General features: G+C 46.5%; 1 protein-coding gene across 2 annotated transcripts; it reads right to left on the bottom strand.

The window, feature by feature from the left end:
- Positions 1-803: 803 nt before the first annotated feature.
- Positions 804-16,956, bottom strand: TMC4 (transmembrane channel like 4). 2 transcript variants are annotated; one of them, XM_081167117.1, is made up of 16 exons: positions 16,415-16,956; positions 14,940-15,174; positions 13,774-13,922; positions 13,512-13,673; positions 12,472-12,557; positions 12,240-12,385; positions 11,996-12,143; positions 10,262-10,435; positions 8,964-9,127; positions 8,079-8,205; positions 7,626-7,723; positions 5,330-5,516; positions 5,015-5,145; positions 3,587-3,742; positions 2,956-3,034; positions 804-1,603 (listed from the first exon to the last, which is right to left on the bottom strand). In XM_081167117.1, exons 1-16 carry the CDS (start codon positions 16,461-16,463, stop codon positions 1,550-1,552), a joined length of 2,145 nt encoding a protein of 714 aa, XP_081023243.1. In that variant the 5' UTR covers positions 16,464-16,956; the 3' UTR covers positions 804-1,549. The 2 variants fall into 2 exon arrangements, with proteins under 2 accessions (XP_081023243.1, XP_081023244.1); XM_081167118.1 differs by lacking the exons at positions 14,940-15,174; positions 16,415-16,956 and adding an exon at positions 14,315-14,599.
- Positions 16,957-17,534: the final 578 nt, after the last annotated feature.

The raw sequence follows: 17,534 nt of genomic DNA, 5'->3' as shown, positions 1-17,534 counted from the left end.
ATTGGTGCAGAGTCACACACGTTCGTTTCAGTAACGGCGCCTGAGAATTTATTAGGCTCTGCGTCACTGCATCTAAATCAAACCCCCGATTTCCCGGGAGGTGCTGCGTTCTTGCGACACATTGTTACAAGTCTTCTTCCAATAATAGCTTCTATTGCACGTGTGCCCAGGTTACATCAGAAACGGAAAATGACCCCCGTTTTAGTCTCCGACATAAACCGACTACCGCTTATTCTCAGTAGTAGTCTTCATATATTCGAAACAGTCATTTCCCTCTTGCCTTAACACACGTTGCATAAAGCTACACTTTTTGAAACGTTTTCAATTATGTGTTATACTGTACTTGAATCCATCAATTGCATGTGAGGCCCTGTGTAGCTATAGGAGGAGGAATTTATTTCTTATACTTTGCCCATCTGACTGTGCTACCCCAGCTGCTCTGGGCAGCTTCCAACAAAATATAAAGGGACAAAACCAAACATGAAACATTAAAAACTTCCAGAAACATGGCTGCTTTCAGATGTCTACAAAAATGCATATTTTTTTAAAGTCTTTGATATCTGATGAGAGGCCGTTCCACAGGGTGGGTGCACCTACCAAGCAGGCAGTTCTCCTACTTCAGCCACAGTTGTGTCCTCAGCACCAGTATTCCAAAGCCACTCACCATTCATCAAATACATTAAGAAAACACAGGTGAACTCATAATAACTACATAATGGTAAACAAATAAATTTCAATATGTATCAACTCTTCCTGAACTAATGTGCAAAGTCTCCTTCCTTAGTAGGCTGTCACCCAATTAAGAAATTGCATAAAATTTTATTGAATATGCATAACATTTACATATATTGAAACATTGTTCCAAGGGGGGGGGCACATATTTTTTAGCTATTAGGAACACAGGAAGCGGCCTTCTTCCAAGTTAGTCTAGTGAGTCTGTACTGACTGAACTGTAGCTTTTCGGGTAGGGTTGCCCTATGTCCAACAACTTTGCCAACTTTTCCGTCCAAATTTTCACTGCTTGAAATATGGCAACCCTATTTCCAGGATTTAAGGCAAGACCGCACCATCAATCCATCTACCCAGTAATGTCTACACTGTCTGTCAGTTGCTTTCCATGTTTTAAGACCAGGCTCTTCCCCAGTCCTACCCAGAGATGTCAGGGATTGAACCTCAGATATTTTGCATGCAAAGCAGGTGCTCTGCCACTAAGCTATGGTTCTCTGGTTCATTGCAGCACTGAAGTCTAATTCCCAACAGGTGTTTGTTTCTTGTTTCAGTTACATATCTAGCAGCATTTCACTTCAAAGCTGGGTCAAGGATCTGTGTACATGGGACCGTTCTGGCACCCATAAAACATAACAATACATTTGTCGTAGAGCAAAATTGGTCAAGAGTCCTGTCTATGAAGAATGGTGAAAAAGCCAGGGGATCCAGCATCGAAGAACAGAGCTGATGGAATCTGCAGAATCAATACTGCCAAAATCAGTGATATCCTAACATTCTTTCTGATGAGAAGAAGAGATCTCTCATTATGCATCCATTTGGTTCACTGGCTCAGCTCAGAGATCTGTTTCACCAGGAAAAGTTTGTCCTGACCCTCCTGAAGGACAGAAAGAGAAAATTAAAAACAATGGCATTTATCTCATCATCTCTCCTATACTGCACTGAGTGAAGGAGCCCATATAATCACTAACATTTTTCAGCATTTAATCTTCCTTTTTAATAATAAAAAAATGAGATCTGCCTTTCTTCTAAGAGGGAGAAGAAATAAAATTCGTCCCTCAACTTTGGAAATGATGGTGAGAGGATGCTACTAGGTTTCCTTTCCCCTCTCCCTCCATTTTGGATGGAGTTCACCTACCACAATTTCTCTCTCTTCCCCCCCCATCTCTCCCCCCCCCCTCAACACACAACCAGGATAGTGATGGGACAGACATCTTTAAAGAAACTACTGAATAGCAAGTTAGATTATTCTAGCATCACACTGGTTACTGTGGCTGGCAGCAGAGGTCTCCTCCTGATACTGGCAGAAGATAGTAAGTTGAGTCCTAAAAGCATACACCTCAAGTGTCAAAAGCCAGGGTAAGTGTGTGCGGTGGCCTGGGGAAGAGACTTGAGGACCAGATAGAGGCTTGAAGGGCTGCATTTGACAGCTATTTTTCACCTCTGATCTATGCATGTGTAAACTTTATGCAAAGCAGTGTCTTCTCTTTGACTGATGCTTAAGTGGCCGTTGTATTCCCAGCCCTTCTATCAACGAAGCCAGAGACTGAATCTCTCCCACTGAACTTTTTTGGTGGCCACTGATAACAGAATTAACAGAGAGGAAATTATCTCAGTTTCCAAAACATTTATCAATGTGTGCACCACACTGTTAATCTCTTCCTCCTCTGAGTCTGCCAATTTGAACCTGTCAACGCTGGATTTGCCCCTTGTATACAACGCCTGGAGGAAAATTTATATCGCCAATTCTTAATTGGCTTCCAGGTCGATCTGCACAGGAAGTGACAGTGGAACTCATAGCAGATAAACATCTATATATTACACACCAGGTAGCCAAATTTGCATTGGCAGCCAAGAAGCTCCGTTCCAGCTATGTGAATGCACTCCAATCTTAAATTTGTATGTTGTAAATTTCTTTTGATGCTGTAAACTGCTACAGGTTACATTTTATGATTTTAGATGAAAGTTTCCTTTTATTCTCTGTCGTCCATTGTAAAGGCCTTTGGCTATATAGAATAAAATTGATCGAGAGTGGATTGCACTACCCACCCATTCTTTAACTGTGACCCTTGTCAGATGTGGACAATGTGGGATCCTCCAGATATTGTTGGACTACAACTCCCATCATCCCTCACCATTGACCATGCTGGATGGGGAAGGTGGGAGTTGCAGTCCAAACCACCTGAAAGGCATCACACTGGCTATCCCAACCTGCTGGGAACCACTTACCAAACGGAGCTGCCATTTAAGGCCTTTGACCACAGAGCTGTAGGAGTCAGCCAGTGCCTTGAGGAAGAACATGAGGATGCTAGGAAGGTTTAAAAAGAAAAAAAGACAGATGAGAGAAGACAGGTGGCAATGGCACTGCAGTTCCCCTGAGACTATACAGGTGAAAGACAGCACACAATGGTCTCTGCCATCAGGGGACCATTGTGCTGTGAGGCTGCTCCCTCCATATCCCAAAAAGAAGAATAGCAAGGAGGGGATCAACCAGAGAAGGATCAACCATAGAGAACTTGCTTCCCCACACAGCAAAAGAACCCCAAATAACTTTGTAACTTAAAACTAGCACCTGTGTTTGGTTTTTTTCCTCCTCCCTCCCAATTTTATTTCCTTTTGTGCTGTGCTCTTTAGACTGTAAACCTGAGGAGAGGGGCCATCTTACTAGTGATCATTGTAAACTGCCATGCTGAGTGTCTTTTGCACCTTAACAATGGGGTAAAAAGAATTTAAATAAATCAGTGTTTTCCATTCCACAAGACGGACTCTGGACTCAGAAGACCTCTCTCTTTTACTCCTCAAATCCATACCTGAACCTTACCACACTAGCATCCCATTCCGATACCCAGCTCCTTCTCACCTCAATAGCAGGAACAAGGGCACAGCAAATGCTATGGAGCCCACATAGCCAAAGAAGTCCCGGGCAGGGCGGGGTAACTCAGAGATAGCACTGCTGACAGTGTTCCACATAGTGGGCTCCCCCCGGAATGGACCACAGGCCTTCGAAGGAGGCAAACTGGAGGAGAGAGAGCAGGGATAAAGCAGAAGAATTGGCAGCGGCAGGTGTGAAGGGCAACTTCAAGGTTAACACAAATGAAAAGCATCAAAAGCTACCATGAAAATATTGCCAGCTTCTGCAGGGCCAGTTGTCTGTTGAAACAGCTACAAGGATAACGACGACCTCCAGCAAGGTGAGGTTGGAAAAGGCTCACTCATTTGTCTCCTCTTTGGGTAGGCTGGATGGCCATCTGTCATGTATGATCTACTTGAGATTCCTGCATTGCAGGGGTTGGACTAGATGACCCCCCAGGGTCCCTTCCAACTCTATGATTCTATTATCCTGTGCAAATTGCACTACTTAACTGTCCAACCAAGGCCTTTAACAAAGAGACTAATCTGACTGATTCAGCAGGTTCCCTCTCATAGATTCTAAGACCACAGACATAAGATTTGAAAGGACCCCATGGGTATCATCCATACTGACCCTCCAAACCCATAACAAGATCTTTGGGGGTGGGGGTGGGAATGGGAAACTTCAGATCTAACAGCAAAGGGATCCTTGCTCAGTTACTTCTCTCACTCAGATGAGGGAGCAGTATAAAATTGTCTTTTACAGAGCCGGGCCATTTGTCCTTCTAGCTCAGAACTGCCTACTCAGACTGACACCAAGCTGTCCAAGATCAGGTGTGGAGAACATTTGGCCCTCCAGATAGTGGAGGACAACATCATTGCTGGCCTTTGGCTAACTTTGCTGGGGCTGCTGGGAGTTGTAGTTCAGGAATATCTGGAGGGCAACAGGTTATTCACCCCTGCTTTAGATGAACAGAGTTCTTCCCATCGCAAAATAATTTTTAAATTGGTGGTTCCAGGCATGATGAGCACATTCTCCAACACTGAGCTGCAGACCCTACCAAGCCAACTGCGTTAATGGTTTCCAAACTCTCTACTTAGCCCTCCATTCTTTATGGAGCAGCCAGTCATTTAGGCTCTTAATTCTCTAATTCTGTCGTCATGTCCTTCATTGCAAGGACCTTGGTCATTGACTGCCCATGTGCATATCTTGTAAGCCACATAGTGTTGGTTTTTCACTATACTTTGGCCAGCCCTTCTGGGTTTCCCTTTTTCAGAGGCGGGGGCAAGCAGTTTTGCACAAAGGAGCACATTAAGTCCCCACAGTCAGATTTAAGACACAAGATGTGCCAGCAGCAAACAACAATTGTGGCTGCAAATGGCTCTATTACAGCTATTGGGAGGCGGTTGGGTTCAGAGGGGGTGCATTTATACTTACACAAACATGCTGTAGAGGGCAGGGACACAGGAAATAGCCAGACCCAAAAGCAAAACCAACAGGAAGAAGAAGTTGGAGCTGGAGGCACGAAACGTCCGTTCGGCCGGACGACAATTGGCATAGAGGGTTAGCTGGAAGGAAGATGGAAGAAAATGCAAAAGAGCTCAGGAGACCCTCCCGCTGTGATCCTTGAAGGCCTGACCAGATGGCGCACTGAACTAAGTGTGCCACTTAGAACATGTCCCAGAATCCTTTGCAACTAAGGCTGCCCAGTTCATAGCCAGAGAACATTCATAACTTTTAAATGAGGGTCACCTTTTTCAAGTAGAAGACTACAATATACTTGATGGTATTGAGTACAGGCAGCAGGGGGCAGAAAAGAACCCCCGTCCAGCACAGGGTCTGCCCATACACCAGGTCCAGGACATTGCCAGGCACCACAAACTCCTGCTGCCCCCAGAATTTCAGCAAGCGGCAGGTAGGGAAGGCAGTCACCAGCAACCTAGAAGGCAAAGAAAAGAAGCTGAAGGCAGGCATGGATCCCACAGGCGGCATCTGACACCTGCAGCCCCGCCACAAATACGTGCTCTTCTGTTCCTCCAGTCATTCATTCCATTTATACTACAGATTTCTTCCGGGAAGCTCAAAGTGGCAAATAATGGTCCACCCCACACCTCCTTTTATTCTTGCTGCAACCCTGTGAAGTAGGTCTGGCTCAGTCCAAGTGTTCTTCAACCTTGGGTCTCTCAGATGTTGTTGGACAACAACACCCATCATCCACAGTAAGTATAGCCCATGGTCAGGGATGACAGCAGTTGAAGTCTAGCAATATTTAGGAACCTAAGGTTGAAAAAACTGGGAAAGGGCTGTATCCAGTGTTAGTCCTACTCAGAGGAGACCCATTGAAACTAATGAGCATGAATAACTTAATTCATTTCAGTGGGCCTACTCTTGAGTAGAACTTAAGTTGAAGATAACAACCTGTGTGATTGGCCCAAGGCCACTGAGATTCATGGCCACAGTAGGATAGGAATCTAGGTCTTCCTAAGTCTACCTAGCAGGTAGAACATCCTACCTGCTACACCACTGGTGCCCAGGACTCTGTTGCTATCATAGGAGCCAACTCCTAGGGGCCAAGTTCCCTCTGAGCGCCCTAAAAAAAAACATTTGAGGGGGCTGAGCTCCCGCAAAGTTAATGGGCACTGCCATTCAAATGATGTATGCACACAAAGTATTGTGATCACAAGGTGAGCCTCCCAAATATTTTATTCAAGTTGGCACCCTTGGTTGCTATACACTCAGCTAGGCTTGCATCTTCCCAAGGGTGGTGGTGGGGAATGGTTTTATTATATAGTATGCTAATTATTCTGAAATGTATACAAGTTTTAAACAGCACTGGCGGGTACAGGAACTGAGGCAGGGGTGCGTGCTAGGAAAACGCCATTTTCATACAAAATACTAAAATTGCTTTTGAGCCTTTCTTGCTTCAGATTTTCGGAGCCTGAGTGAATGAGGTTAGTGTGGGATAGAAGGGCCTAAACATCAGCATAACAGATGTGGGGAGTGGGAAGAAGAAACAAAAACAAACCAACATTATTGTTTGTATTTTAATTACTCTGTGTGGAAAATCACGCCATCCTAAACGCATGTGTTCAAAAGGCAAGTCCCTCTGGGTTCTGCAGGGCTTACTCCCAGTAAGGGTATAGGACTGCAGCCAAAGTAATTTATTACATGACACAAACACAGGGATGACATCAAGTCTGATGGTGCATTCTGACTCCTGTATTGGGATGTAGCAGACTTTATTATTGCTAGTTTTATTTCAACAGAGCTCTATCTCATAATTTAAACATGAAAAGAAAATAATAATGAGGGGAAATCAGTAATGGAAGCTCCCCCACTTCTCCCCTTATAATTAGGAAGCAATTAAAAAGCTGTCATCGTGCAATGTTACAGTATTACCATGCTCAATAGGAAAGTGGGGGTAAGGAGGAAGTTGCTCCTTAAAGCCACAGGAACCCTTAAGAGCTTCAATAGCATTTTGTTAGAACATAGAACAGGTTGGTACTGTAACTGCATTTTAAATGAAAGAAAGGCAGAGAAAGCAGGTTTGAAGAAAGATAGGAGAACAACACAAAAGCAATGGAATACAGTCAGAGGGCAACAATGTTGACTTGATTCCACAGAGTGAATCCACTGGATTCAAGTGAGGAAATAACAGACAGTATGGGAATTCTTGGTGTGGAAACAATCCGTTCTCAGCTGGCAGGCCAAACTAAACACATAGGAAGGAAGGAAGGAAGGAAGGAAGGAAGGAAGGAAGGACACAAAAGCTGTCCCCCACTATAAGCCCCACCACCAAATTAAACAAATCTCCAAACCAAATGATTTAATGCTGGCCATGTTATTATACCAATACTGTGTGGGAAAGCACATCAGATGGGGAGGCACTTGTTCCATTGGGGCTGGTTGTAGTGGGGGTTTTTTAGCATATGGTCCATGGTGTGTCAATTGTATTTTATAAACAATGGGAGTCGTTTTGAGGACTCTAGTCAAAGGGTGGGATATAAGAAAGCAAGTAAACCTAACATGGGGGGTATCAAACACTTACTTTCTTGGAAACTCCACAAACAGCATGACAAGCAGCATGACAAGCAAGTCAAAGATCATCAGCCGGTACATTTCCTGCCCCACAGAGGTCTCCCAGCACTGGAAGGACAGGAGGGAAAACACTCAATATTTTTATCTTATTTTATAACTATCTATTTCCCCTCTGCTCCATTCAAAGAGCCCCACAATTTCTCTCCCATATACAGTAATTGAGGAATCGTAGTTGAGAACAGCCCTTTCTCTAAGCTACCTAAACTTTCATATCATGGTTCCTGATCCCTACCCTGCTGGACAAAATTCTGCCCCCGCAAGGGAAGGACCACCTCTTGCAGTTGCCAGCTGAATTCTAGCTCCTCTTAGGGAACTAAGGCATCCCGATTTCTAGCCCACTCATTCTCCACCCAGAGAACTCAGGAGTCTTGGCTCCAAACCTCTTGTCTCCCTCTAACCTCACCGGATGGAGATGATTGTTATAGCCACATTTCTGACACTCAGGGTTCTGTGGATCTCCACCACAGGTGATCTGGCTCCAGAGAGAAATGAGAAGAACCACCAGGCTTGCAAGACGGAGGAAGACGCTCCTATCAGACAGAAAGATTGATATGTAGGTTTGCCAACTGACCATGGAAAATGGTGGGTGGGTGGGGGAGAGGTGGCCTGTTCCTGGTCTTCTAAAGTTCAAATCCCTGGCAAATCTAGGTAAAGCTACAAGAGTTCCATCAGAAACCCTGGAGAGCTGCTGCCAGTCTGTGTAGACAGCACTGAGCTAGATGGACCCATGGTCAGACTCACAGTATGATGCAATTTTGTTATGTTCCAGCTCTGTTGGCCCTTGCTGCCTGCAGCCTGAATGAGCCTGATGCAAAATGAGAGCATGAACTGACCGTCTGCCCCACTCAGGGCCTAGTCTCAGGCCCCTGAAGCCAACCCAGCCCTCAACTAGTGCCTGACTTCACTAGCCAGGCATGATCCCTGGGCTATGATGGTACAGTTCCTGCAAAGAGAATTCAGGAACTGCAGGAAGCAATGGCTGACAATGGAGATCTCACAGAAACATTGTAAATGGCACCCATTCTGCGACTTACTTAGCATGATTGTTAATCTGGCCCTGGCTATGATTCAGAACAGAGCTGAAAATAATTCAGGGGCTACGGTGATCCAGACAGGCTCCCTACTGTTCACTAAGGGGAACTGATGGCCTTGGCTCCCACCCTATAGCCTGCGTAGCATGATGCTCAATCCAGTCCTGTCCATCACTCAGAGGTGGAAGCTACAGGTGCCTCTGCAAGAGGAGGCTGGTGTGTCCCAGGCACTCCCAAGGACTCAGCACTTCCTGTACCTGAGAAGCGTGATTTTGATTTGGAAGCTGAGCGGGTATTTCTCTAGCTGAACAATGATCTCAAAGATCATTGGGACAATGAGGTTGGCAGCTGTGATGACAACAGACGGGAGATAAGCCACCAGAAGCTCCAGGACAAACTGGCCTTTGACTTGGGAGTCTGTCTGCAGAATGAGAGAGAAAGAGAGAGGTTAATCTGGGGGCAAGAAGGCTGCAGTGAGAAATGGAGCAAGGTTTGTATCTGCCTTCTCCGAGAGTGAGAAACCGGGCTTCATACATGCAGAACTTCAGTAGGCAGGTGGTGAGGCACCGATGGGCAAAGCTATGCTGGCTGAATTTCTGTCTGCTGTGCAGTTGTTAAAGACACAGAGCCATTGCAAAGCAGAATCTCAGTCCATCCCCCCCCCCCCAGTACTTGGACTGTTCATCTAGACAATGGGAAGGCTAGTGTTGAGAATAGCTGTAAACCGTCCCTTATTTGGCGGGAAACTCCCTTATCCCAGCACCATGTCCTGCTGCTGTCCCTTAAATTTACAGGGTTTCAAAGGAAGCAGCTCCTCTCCCTCCCTCCCTCCGGCCAGGGAGGAGGGAGGCTCCAACTGTGTTGCTTGGCTGCGTTGCTCACCCAATAAGGAGTCTAAGAACGACTGGGGGGTGGAGCTTGCATGCCTTGTGCCCGGCCGTGTTGCCTGGGGACTCACCTTTGCTCAGCGCTTCCCAGCAGAGAGGTGACGGTGGTTTTCCTTGCTGCATCCCCTTTGCCGGGTTGCTGCGCTGTGGAAACCACCGCTTGAGGCTTCGTTTGGCTGCTGGCTGGGCTTTCTGCCTTTGGCTCGGAGGGGCTCAGAAATTGAACATACCTGTGCCTGGAAAATCCCTTATTTTGGTTGCTGAGCCCTTATTTTTTGAGGCTGCTGGTCCCTTATTTTCAAATCTGTAAATTGACAGCTATGGTGCTGAGTCAACCCAGGAATATCACCCACATGCCTCAGCTTAAGAACATAAAAAGAGCCTGCTGGACCAGTTCAATAGCCCACCTAGTCCAGCATCTTGTTCTCAAGTAGCCCATGGGAAAGTAGCAAGCAGGATTTGAGCACAAGAGTGTCTTCCTGCCTATGGTTTAAAGTAACAAGTATCCAGAAGCATTTCTGCTTCTGACATGGCGACAAAGCATGGCCATAATGGCTAATAGCCATCAATAGCCTCTCCTCCATTAATTTGCTTAATCATCTTTTTGAGGCACCCAAGTTAGTGACCGTCACTGCCTCCTGCGTGTGAAGTGAGAGCCGTTTCCTTACCCCTCCCAGAAGTGACTGGGAATATGTCGCTGCCAGGTAGATGCAGTAGAAAGATCCTCCTAGCAGACCCACAACCAGAATATTGAGCACCCCACGGAGGACATAGAGCCTTGTGCGCTGTGCCGTGGTCATCTCTGCCTGGCGCCTGCGAACTGCCTCCTCTTCTAGATCCATCTGGAAATGGGGAGGAAGAGGTGAGAAAGAGACCCTTGAGCACCCTAGGGTGTTGGGTGGGGCAGGGATAAGCAGTGTGCATCTCCTGTGAGATTGTTCCTATCCAAATCTTCATTTGTTCTGGATATTAGTTAACTCCAGGGACAAAAAAAAAAAAAGCCATCAAAGTGCTTGTTCTATGTGTTGCTAGCAAGTCTTGTCAAAAGCTGAAATGCAATTAGCAGCTTTCAGCTGTCCCACCCTGCAGCACAGGGCGGGGGGGAAAGCAGGCTGAAATCCAATAAAGCCAGATGCAGATGAAGAAGATGCCTCTGTTGAATTTCTGCCTGCCATTCAACTGCTAAAAAGCAGTGCTTCGATGGGGAGTTAAGAAGGCAAATGTACTTAACATTGCCACCTTTTTGGTGAAGCTCTGGTAGCTTTTAACCAACAGCAAACTAGGCAGAAATTTCAACAAGCATAGTATGCAGCATGCAAAGTAGAACTGGGTAGAAAACGACACCTGTTGAATTTCACCCTCTTGACAGAGCTGTTGAAAAGCACTGGAGCTTGAGGGGATGTGGGGTGGGAGATGGCAACCCTAGCTGCCATTTTTAGCGACCAAATTACTGTAGTACTGGAGTTATTTTGCCTAACAAAGTTGGTGGCTACTTACCAGCTTTGTTAGGCAAATAACCCCAGAGGGAACAGTTGATGTTTCATCAGCTCGAGTGACTCTGGGAGGAATCTCTCTCCAGTTGTCTGGGGAGGCACCCATTAGACCAGGAATGAGGAGCCTTTGGCCCTCCAGATGTCATTGGACCCCAGTTCCCGTCAGCCTTGGCCACTGTTCATGCTGGCTAGGGCTGACAGGAGTTGGAATCCAACAAAACAGAGGTGGTGGCACAGGTTCCCTGAAGTAGACTTCAGGAAAGGTGACAAATCTCTAGCTGAGGGTAGCAGGCAGAGAACAGTTTGTCACTGGAATTAGGAAGAGATAGGATCAAGCTACGTGTGATGTGGGAATTCTGGGAGATGAGCTTTGGGTTTCCTCCCGTTAGGGCTGGAGCAAAGCAGGTGAGGGAGGATCTAAGCCAAAGGAGGAGAAAACCTAATTAAGCCTACCAGGTTCCCCATTTGGCCCACCAGGCCGTTTCAGCCAGGCCACACCTCCTTGCCCTATGTCTGACATCATGTGTGACATCATGGTGATGTCAGGTGACTGACAGATGGGTGCTGCTGCTCACCTGTCAAAGCTGGTCCACAGTGGGTGGAGGAGATAATGATCTATCCCAGGCATAGGCAAACTCGGCCCTCCAGATGTTTTGGGACTACAACTCCCATCATCCCTGACCACTGGTCCTGTTAGCTAGGGACGATGGGAGTTGTAGTCCCAAAACATCTGGAGGGATGAGTTTGCCTATGCCTGATCTATCCTGACGGCCAGATCCAGTTCCCCATCCTTGTCTACATCTTTGCCTGAGGCCATGAGTAGACCTTGTACTAGACCCCTGAAATCAAATCCTAAGTGCCAACTAGCAAGCCTCAAGCTCTTTTTCTGGCTTGCCTGCTTTGTCTTACCCGCAGTTCGTAGCGAATACTGTTGTGCTTTAACTGCGCCGCCTTGCGCTCCACCAGGCCAAAATCCCAACCGGCAAAGACTTTGTTGCTGTAGGATCCGAGGGAAGCATCTTCACTAACCAGGCTACGTTTGAGGCAATAGACTGATCTATGGAAGGTGGGTAGGAGAGAAAGAAGAAGGTGATTCCTGGAGCTGGAGCTCTCTGTCTGGCGTGTGTGGAAGATGGCTTGAAGTTGCCCTCACCTCCGTACAATCCACATCAGGGAGAAGTGGAGGTAGAAGAGTGCTGTCAGTACATACGCCAGAGGGCAGTTGTATGAGAAGCCGACAAAATCGACAGCTGAATTTTGGTAGTAGCCGTAGAAGAGGTAGGTGAGCTCCATGAAACTCTGTCAGGGAGAGAAATGAACACCAAGTCTGAAAATGGGTCACTGCTGCAGCCTTCCAGTTTCTTCTTGGGGATACAGCGTCTCACCTTGCCTGACAGAAGGTCCATTACGTAGGAAAAAAAGGTGACCAAGCCTCTGGGTGTGGGGTTGTAAGCCAGACAAGCTTCATTCACTGAAAGGGAAGAAAGAAGAGATCATTGTCCCTGTTCCATTCCCATTCCCACAGAATCAAGGAGTCCTGAAGCCTATTACACTCTAGCCTGTTAGACCCTGTTAATCTCTTGGTGAACCCAAGAGTCCTGGGATCCGATAGGGTGGAAAGGGAGATACTTTGATCTGCTTTAAGAATAGGGCTGTACATTCCGTGGATTTGGTAGATAGGTGCAATATCTCGCATATATTCCTGGGGACGGAGGATCTGGAGAAGCTCAGCTTCAAACTTTTAGAAATAAGTGCCTAGCCCTTAGTGTCACAGAGATGTTTCCATACTTTCCTACTACTCCTTTTCCTCTATGTCATCACCATAACACATGCACACACAACAGATGTCTGCTTCCATTATTTCAGATCTGAATCAGAAAAACTCAATAAATCATGGAGAACAAGGTAACTATGTGGAAACATAATTAGTGTTTGCATAATATATTTTTGAATGCAAAAATAAGGTCTCTTTGTTACAGAGTTTGAGGGGTGAGTTGTTTTATTTGAGTGCAGCATAACACATTCCTGCCTAGGGGCTCAAAAAGAAAATAACAAGACCAGGACCAAAGTATCTGAGCTTGTGGTACCCCTTTTCTAATAAAAATAGTTTCCTTCCCTTCTACAGAACTGGTTCCTGGAGTCCGTGATTCAGCCCTCTTAGCTCCATTCCCCTTCCCAGTGGGGTGTAATTTTTTAAAAAAATATTTTTTGAAAAGCATGACGGGCTTAGAAATACACCAGGTCACACACCACAGAAATGCTGTGATGGAGAAGCTACACCTGTTTAACTTCTGCCTGTCCAAGGCACAGGAGTCCTGTTCGAAGAGAAATGTCATGCCTCAATAAACCTTGGAAGCCCAGCTCCTGCTAAAGAGTTAAATAACTCCTTACCTTAATCAGGATCCCTCCTTACTCAATGGCTTACCTAAACTGCTGTTCTGGTGACTTGTCCGATTGAGCGACAAGGCTTCAAAGGCCGCATTCGGAGCAATCACAAACCCCGCCACCAGCAGGGAGGCAACAAAATTCATCAAGACCAAAAAACGGAGAAAGTTAAAGTAGGACTGGATCCCTGTTCCAAACTGGCCTGTGCGGAGAGAAGATGACAAGTCGGAGCCCATGAAACACAAAACATGTCCTACTCTGTCCCCCTCACCACTAAACATTGAAGAGCCCCTTCCCCATACCTCCAATGTGGCGAAGCGTGCTCCTCCACATCTCTCCATAGGCGACTGCTGAGCTCGCTTGGCTCCTCACACGCCGGAGTGTCCTCCGCTTCCACACATGCCAGAGCTCCCAACCGCTCAGCCTGCTGGCTGCTTGCTCCTGAAGAACTCTTGAAAAGGGGTGGAGGGTCAGGGAGGAGGAAAAGAGCCCAGGTGGCTTATTGGGAACCTCAGAGCGTCGACATGAACTAATACAGCACCATATCTCAAAACGCTATAAAACGCTGTCCCTCAGCTTCTCTACATGTGAATTAATTTTCCACACAAATGTGTCACGGAGGCCACATCCACACAGCAAATGGCTTCTCCTAAAGGACCCTGGGATCTGTAGTTTCCTCCACAGAGCACTTCCCAACATTTCCCAGTGAACAAAGTGCAGTTCGCAGTTATTTGGAGAAAGCCGTGTGCTTCACATGGATGTGGCTGTGACCTATAGATTAAGCATTGGTTGCTGTGTAGTACCCTCCCCTTGCAACCTGCGTCCCTCCCCAACTGGGCACACCTGTCTTTTAGAAGAAATTCATCAAACACTTATTTTCTTTCCCAGATGTTCTTGCTTCCCTTTTCTCTGCCCCATGAGAATGTTTGGAAAACCTGGGGTCTTCTTTTCCTGTCAGGGGCTGTATACAGGTGGTGGGGAAGGGCCAGGGAAAAAAGGTTTGGTCAGAACCACAGGTGGGCGGGGCCATCTCCTTTTTTCCTCCCTCTTTTTCTGTCACCCCCATTTGATATTCAGGGTGCTGGGAATTGTAGCTCTGTGAGGGGGTAGACTACAGTTCCCATGATTCTTTGGGGAGGGGAATGTGCTTTAAATGTTATGGTGTGTACAGTGGCGTAGCGTGGGGGGTGCAGGGGGGGCTGGCCGCACTGGGCGCAACATCTGGGGGTTCGGGTTAGGGGGCGCAAATCCACGGGTTAGGGGGCGCAAATTACTTGCCTTGCCCCGGGTGCTGACAACCCACGATACACCACTGGGTGTGTATGCAGATAAGGTCAACATCTACATTAAATTAAGCTGAGGGTTGCATGTGCCCTCGGGCCACAGGTTGCCCAAGCCTGCAGCACCTTGAGTTTTCTGAGTATCAGTCCTCATCCCCTTCTCAAGGACCCAGGTGTCCTGGCACTACCTGAGCTTCCGTTTCTCCTCAAGGCAGAGGGGCAGCTCTTTCAGTGGCTTGCTGTCTTCCTCTTCCTCCCCTCCTACAAATTCCGGGACAAGTTCCTGAGGGTCAACCTCAGGTTTGGATGCCCCCTCCCAAGCGGCTCCCCAGGCCGCTGCCTTGTTGCCACGGAAACGCAGTGTCTGGTTGCTTGGCAGCTGGAGATAGAGAGATGGCGGGCCATGGCGACCCCAGCTGGACCCTGGAGAGAGGAAGCAGAATAAGACGGGAGGCATTCATGGCTCAGGAAGCAGCAGCCCATTTCCAATGCACCCTGCACCAGATATCAATGCATGCATATAGAAAAATCCAACATACTATCTAGGCGCCATTGGTAGGCAAACTAAGGCCCGGGGGCCGGATCCGGCTCAATTGCCTTCTACATCTGGCCCGTGGACGGCCTGGGAATCAGCATATTTTTACATGAGTAGAATGTCTTCTTTTATTTAAAATGCATCTCTGAGTTACTTGTGGAGCCTGCCTGGTGTTTTTACATGAGAAGAATATGTGCTTTTATTTAAAATGCATCTCTGGGTTATTTGTGGGGCATAGGAATTCATTCATCCCCCCCCCCAAAAAAAAATATAGTCCGGCCCCCCACAAGGTCTGAGGGACCTAGTGAAAAAGTTTGCTGACCCCTTCTAGGCCACACTGACACCATACATGTAAAACATTATGGCACCACTTTAAACAGTCATGGCTTCCCCAAAGAATTCTGGGAACTGATAAGGTTGCTGAGAATTGTTCAGAGACCTCCTTATTCCCCTCCCATGGCTACAGTTCCCATTTCCCTGTGAAGGAGGATTGTTAAGCCACTCTGGGAAATAATAATAATAATAATAATAATAATAATAATAATAATAATAATAATAATAAAATTTTATTTATATCCTGTCCTCCCCAGCCGAAGCCGGGCTCAGGGCAGCTAAGAACAATAAAACAGTACAAAAGTACAGCACAAACAACACTCTAAAATCATTCATTATAAAATTAATTAATTAATTGTAGCTCTGGGGCTGTTATTATTAACCATTACATGCCCTTCACTAGAAGGCCCCAGATTCTATCTATATGTTCGCTGTCACATTCCACAGCATCTCTCCTTAAGAGGGCCTGATATGTTTATACCATCCCCTTCCTGAAAAGTCGATTATAGTGAACCAGAGGTTCCCCAACTGCTGATGAGTTTTCCTCATAAGTCTTTTTTTTAAAAAGTGGCCCGGCAAATGGAAGCTGATTCCATTCTCTCGCTTTCAGATATGCTCTTAATTAAATCGCATTCCAACCCCTTCCAGGATTCCGTTTGCAGAAGCACACAATGCTTCCAGATCAGGCGGTGACAGTGGTAGAGTAACAACAGATTTCAAAAGCTAGAGGATTTTTGCGACCAATCAGTCCCAGATCAAACCAGCAATCTATAGGGGGAAAAGACCACCACATACCTGCTTTGTATTCTCTCCTCTCATAACTGCTTTCCTGGCCGTCGCCCATAGCTGCAGGTTGTATTTCTCTAGTTTCTGTTCAGTGCACTTTACTCTTGCCAGTAGAACGAACAAGGAACAAGGAACTAAGACAAGGCTGGGCATGGATTAATGATTTCTCCGGATGGCTTGTCCCATGAACAAAGGCAGTAACTTGGCAACAAACAGACCTGAAGCCTAGAAGCAGTAGCAGTGGCAAAGAGATGTTTATCTTTACTACAAGACCTTTTAAAAGTGGTACAGTTGCCTCTGGAATAGTGTATGTTGACCCTTTGGAAACACTTTTTAAAAAATTTGATCAAAATAGAAAACAGGCCATTTGAGGTGCTATGCAGTCTCGAACCTGGGTGTACCACTCAACACGAAGTTGACAAGCATGTGCTGGTAATAAATCTGTTTGCTGTTTGTCACATTCACACATGACACACTTGAGTGTGTATATACAGTGGTACCTCGGGTTACATAGGTTTCAGGTTACACACTCTGCTAACCCACAAATAGTGCCTCAGGTTAAGAACTTTGCTTCAGGATAAGAACAGAAATCGGGCTCCGGTGGCATGGCGGCAGCAGGAGGCCCCATTAGCTAAAGTGGTGCTTCAGGTCAAGAACAGTTTCAGGTTAAGAATGGACCCCCGGAACGAATTAAGTACTTAATCTGAGGTACCACTGTACTCTTTAAGATATCTTAAGGCTTATGTCTAATCAAATAATGTGTGCAGCCGCTTTCGGTCTTTTAATAGTAAAGTCACCAGAAAGGTCCTTTAAAACAGCACACAGATCCACATGGCATCATCGTCTGACATGGAAAAGGTTAAGCTGCAGAGGCTTCTGATACTGATAGAAGTTTGTGGGGATTTGGTTGAACAGTAAGACTTGCGACGAGCCGATTTGAACTGGAAAGGCGAAGCAGCAAAGGATTCTGGGATTACTGCTGCTTATGCATATAAAAAGTGAGATCTGGCTGCAGCGAAGGCTGGACCATTAGAGCAAATGGGGCACTGCTACACCATCTTCAGTCTTCCCTGAGCCCCACCTGCCTGCCTTCTTACTTACAGCCCAATACAGGGGATAGTATTGTCTG

The sequence above is a fragment of the Podarcis bocagei genome (genome assembly GCF_964188305.1).
Source record: "Podarcis bocagei genome assembly, chromosome: 13".
NCBI lineage: Eukaryota > Metazoa > Chordata > Lepidosauria > Squamata > Lacertidae > Podarcis > Podarcis bocagei.
This window is presented reverse-complemented; position numbering and strand designations above follow the sequence as displayed.

What these genes read in the sequence shown, in the direction of transcription:
- TMC4 (XM_081167117.1), bottom strand. Translation starts at nt 16,463, where the DNA reads ATGGGCGACGGCCAGGAAAGCAGTTATGAGAGGAGAGAATACAAAGCA. An exon ending in TTTGTGGAGTTTCCAAGAAA is followed by an intron (nt 5,517 to 7,625) that starts GTAAGTGTTTGA and finishes TTTGCCTTCTAG; the next exon opens with GTTGCTGGTGACTGCCTTCC. An exon ending in TAGTCTTCTACTTGAAAAAG is followed by an intron (nt 5,146 to 5,329) that starts GTGACCCTCATT and finishes TCTTCCTTCCAG; the next exon opens with CTAACCCTCTATGCCAATTG.